The following is a 3,699-nucleotide window of genomic DNA, read 5'->3' as shown; positions in this document are numbered from 1 at the left end:
TCTATGGTTGTTTTGAATGCAGTTCTATATGCCTATAGAGCTTCCTCCAACTTTACAGACCAATCCTTACGAGAAGCACTAACCGTCTTTTCAAGAATTCGTTTAAGTTCATGGTTAGCCACTTCAACTTGCCCGCTAGTTTGGGCATGGCATGGGGTTTCTATTTTGTGTGTGACCCCATACTTGGACAACAATGCAGCAAACTGCTTGTTCACAATGTGTGACCATTGTCAGTGATAATCACTCGAGGTGTCCCAAAGCGGGTAAATATGTTCTTCCATAAGAATTCACACACCACCCGAGCATTATTGGTCCTAGTAGGGATTTCTAAAACCCACTTAGAGACGTAATCAATGGCTACTAGGATATACTCATAAGAATGCGACGATGGGAACGGATCCATGAAGTCAATGCCCCAAACGTCAAAAATTTCACATACCATAATGGAGTTGAGAAGCATTTCGTTCCTCTTGCTAAAATTACCTGCCCTTTGACACTTGTCTGATGCAGCTACATATGCTCGTGTGTCTTTGTACAAAGTAGGCCAATAGAAACTGGCTTCCATAACCTTTGCTGCAGTGCTATTTCAACCATAGTGTCCTCCAGCTACTCCGTCATAGCAATAAGACAGAATGCTTGCCATCTCTCCTTCAGGCACACATCTTCGAGTCACACCATCTGCACAAAGTTTAAACAAGAAAAGGGTCATTCCAAAAATAACTTTTTACCTCACCTTGAAGCTTCCTTCTTTGATCATGAGAAAGGTCACGAGGTAACCATCCACTATCCAAAAAGTTGGCTACAGCAGCATACCAAGGCGGCCTTTCTAAGACCGCAGCAATGGAGAAAATTTGCTCATTTGGGAACTCCTCCCTTATTTCAACTGTTTCAACCGGCGGTCTCTCAAGTCGAGATAGATGATCGGTGACTTGATTTTTTGCTCCCTTCCTATCTTTGATCTCCAAGTCAAACTCTTAGAGTAACAACACCCACCGCATCAGACGCGACATGGACTCCTTCTTACTCAGTAGATATTTCAAGGCTGAGTGATCCCTGTGTACAATCACTTTGCTCCCCACCAAGTATGATCTAAACTTGTCAAAACAAAAGACCAGAGCAAAGAACTCTTTTATAGTAATGGCATATTTGACTTGAGCATCATTCACGTCCTGCTTGCATACTAGATGGGCCTAAACATTTTATCTTTTCTTTGCCCCATAAATGCCCCCACAACTATATCACTAGCATCACACATTATCTCAAATGACTGGCTCCAATCAGGTGTCACCATAATAGGAGCACTTATAAGATTTTCCTTTATCAGGTCGAATGCTCTTAAGAACTCCACATTGAAAATAAACTTGATATCTTTCGATAGCAATGCAGTCAACGGTTTGGTAATGCTGGAATTTTTGTTGATGAATCTCCTATAGAACCCAGCATGTCCCAAGAAACTCATTATGCTCTTCAAAGAAGTTGGTAGAGGGAGCCTAGCAATTACATCAACCTTAGCTCTATCAACTTCAATTCCATGTGCAGTCACTTTGTGGCCCAAGAAAATTCCCCCTTTCACCATGAAGTGACACTTCTCCCAGTTATGGACCAAGTGCTTTGCTTCACAACGTTCAAGTACGAGCTCCAAATTCTTCAAGCAGTCCTCAAAGTCATCACCAAAGAGGGTGAAATCATCCATGAATACTTCTAGACACTTTCCATTTAAATCAGAGAATATAGACATCATGCACCTCTGAAAAGTGGTAGGTGCATTACACAACCCAAACGACATACTCCTGTAAGCAAAAATAGCTGACGGGCAAGTGAATGTGGTCTTCTAAACATCTTCTGGGGAAATGGGTATCTGATTGTAGCCTGAGTACCTATCCAAGAAACAGTAGCATCCATGTCCAGCCATTTTCTCGAGCATTTGATCAATAAAGGGAAGTGGGAAGTGGTCATTCCTTGTTGCATCATTCAACCTTCTATAATGCGCACATTCTCCACCCAGTGACTATTCTTGTGGGGATCAATTCATTATCTTCATTTTTCACTACTGTCATGCCCCCCTTCTTAGGTACAATTTGTATTGGACTAATCCACTGGCTATTAGAGATGGGAAAAATCACCCCTGCATCTAGCAATTTGATGATCTCCTTGTGCACTACCTCCTCCAAATTTTTGTTCATCTTGCACTAGGGCTACACCACTGGCTTGCTATTTTCTTCCAACGGAATTTTGTGCATGTAAATGGTTGGACTGATTCCTTGAATATTAGCTATACTCCAGACCATGGCCTTCCTGTGTTTTTTCAGCAACTCCACCAGCTTTCTCTCTTGTGTACCTGTCAAGTCAGCAGAAATAATCATAGAAAAATTGTTAGTTTCAAGAAAAGCATATTTTAAGTGACATGGGAGGACATTCAATTCCACATTAGGCTTAGAAGCCTCCTCTTTTAGTTCCTCCTCATAAACCACTTGATCATCAGTTTCAATAGCTTTTGCCTCTTTCTTTATTTCAGGATATTTATCCTCCACTGTGCTAGATTTAGTAATACACCTCTCTAGAGTATCCCCCACAAGCTTGTAAAACTTGTATTTTTCAGCCAATTCTTCAACAACATCCAGCTTGAAACACGAGTAGGCAGACGTATCATCACTTGGGTATTTCATCATCCTCTTCATCTCGAACACCACTTTTTCATTGCCCACTCTAAGTATAAGTTGCCCTTCATAGATATCAAGGATAGCTCTAGCTGTACATAAGAATGGCCTCCCTAGAATTAGAAGGACCTCCTTGTTCACCTCCATATCCACCACATTAAAGTCTACGGAGAACACAAACTTGTCCACCTGCACTAGAATATCCTCAATGATTCCCTCAGGTAGAATGGTGGTTCGGTCAGCCAGTTGTAGGGACACTAGTATTAATTTGATCACTCCAAGCTCACCTTCCAGTTTCCTGAATATATACATAGGCATTAGATTTATAGACGCACCAGAATCACAGAGGGCCTTGTCGAATTTTTCACTCCCTAACGAGCATGGTATGGTGAAGCTTCCTGGGTCCCCCACACTTTTAGAGAATTTTATTTTGCAATATGGCACTGCAATAGGCATTTATCTTGACCACTGTTGTTTTCTCTAATTTTCTCTTGCTAGAAAGGATTTCCTTCAAGAACTTTACTTAAGCAGGCATCTGAGTGAGTACCTCTTTGAAGGGAATGTTCACAAAAAGTTGCTTCAGCATCTCCAGGAATCGCCCAAAATATTTTATCAAGTTTCTCCCTCTTCATATTTTGAGGGAATGGTAGAGCTAGCATTTGTCTACTTTCTTCAATCTCCTTTTGTACCCCGCTACCCTCGCTCTTTTGCTCTTTACTGTTTCTCTCTGCTGGTGTCTCAGTCTGCTTGTTAACCACCTCATGTCTAGATTTCACCACTGCATCAGTCAATGCTTTGCCACTTCTAAGAGATACAACTTTGATTGTTTCCTTTGGATTCTTTTCAGTGTCAGAGGGAAGAGTCTGAAGAGCCCTCTCAGATAACAAATTCGCACTCTGTCCCTTTTGTCTTTCTAAATTCCGGATTGTCATGCCTTAGTCTCAAAATTTTCATCTATTTTGTTGATGAATGCCTTCATGAGATCTTCCATACGTGACTGAATTCGCTGTGGTAGCTGGTATTGCTGCCTCTGCTGGTTCTG

The 3,699-nt window shown here is 41.5% G+C and overlaps 1 protein-coding gene across 1 annotated transcript; it reads right to left on the bottom strand.

Moving 5' to 3' along the window:
• Positions 1-2,195: 2,195 nt before the first annotated feature.
• On the bottom strand, positions 2,196-3,113 carry LOC107775577 (uncharacterized). The gene has a single exon (XM_016595326.1). It carries the CDS (start codon positions 3,111-3,113, stop codon positions 2,196-2,198), a length of 918 nt encoding a protein of 305 aa, XP_016450812.1.
• Between the last annotated feature and the right edge of the window lie 586 nt (positions 3,114-3,699).

Source organism: Nicotiana tabacum, chromosome 15, assembly GCF_000715075.1.
Source record: "Nicotiana tabacum cultivar K326 chromosome 15, ASM71507v2, whole genome shotgun sequence".
In the NCBI taxonomy this organism is placed as follows: Eukaryota; Viridiplantae; Streptophyta; class Magnoliopsida; order Solanales; family Solanaceae; genus Nicotiana; species Nicotiana tabacum.
The sequence above is the reverse complement of the archived record's forward strand: the minus strand, read 5'-3'. Positions and strand labels throughout refer to the sequence as shown.

Coding starts and splice junctions, on each gene's coding strand:
- LOC107775577 (XM_016595326.1), bottom strand. CDS start 3,113: ATGCCTATTGCAGTGCCATATTGCAAAATAAAATTCTCTAAAAGTGTG.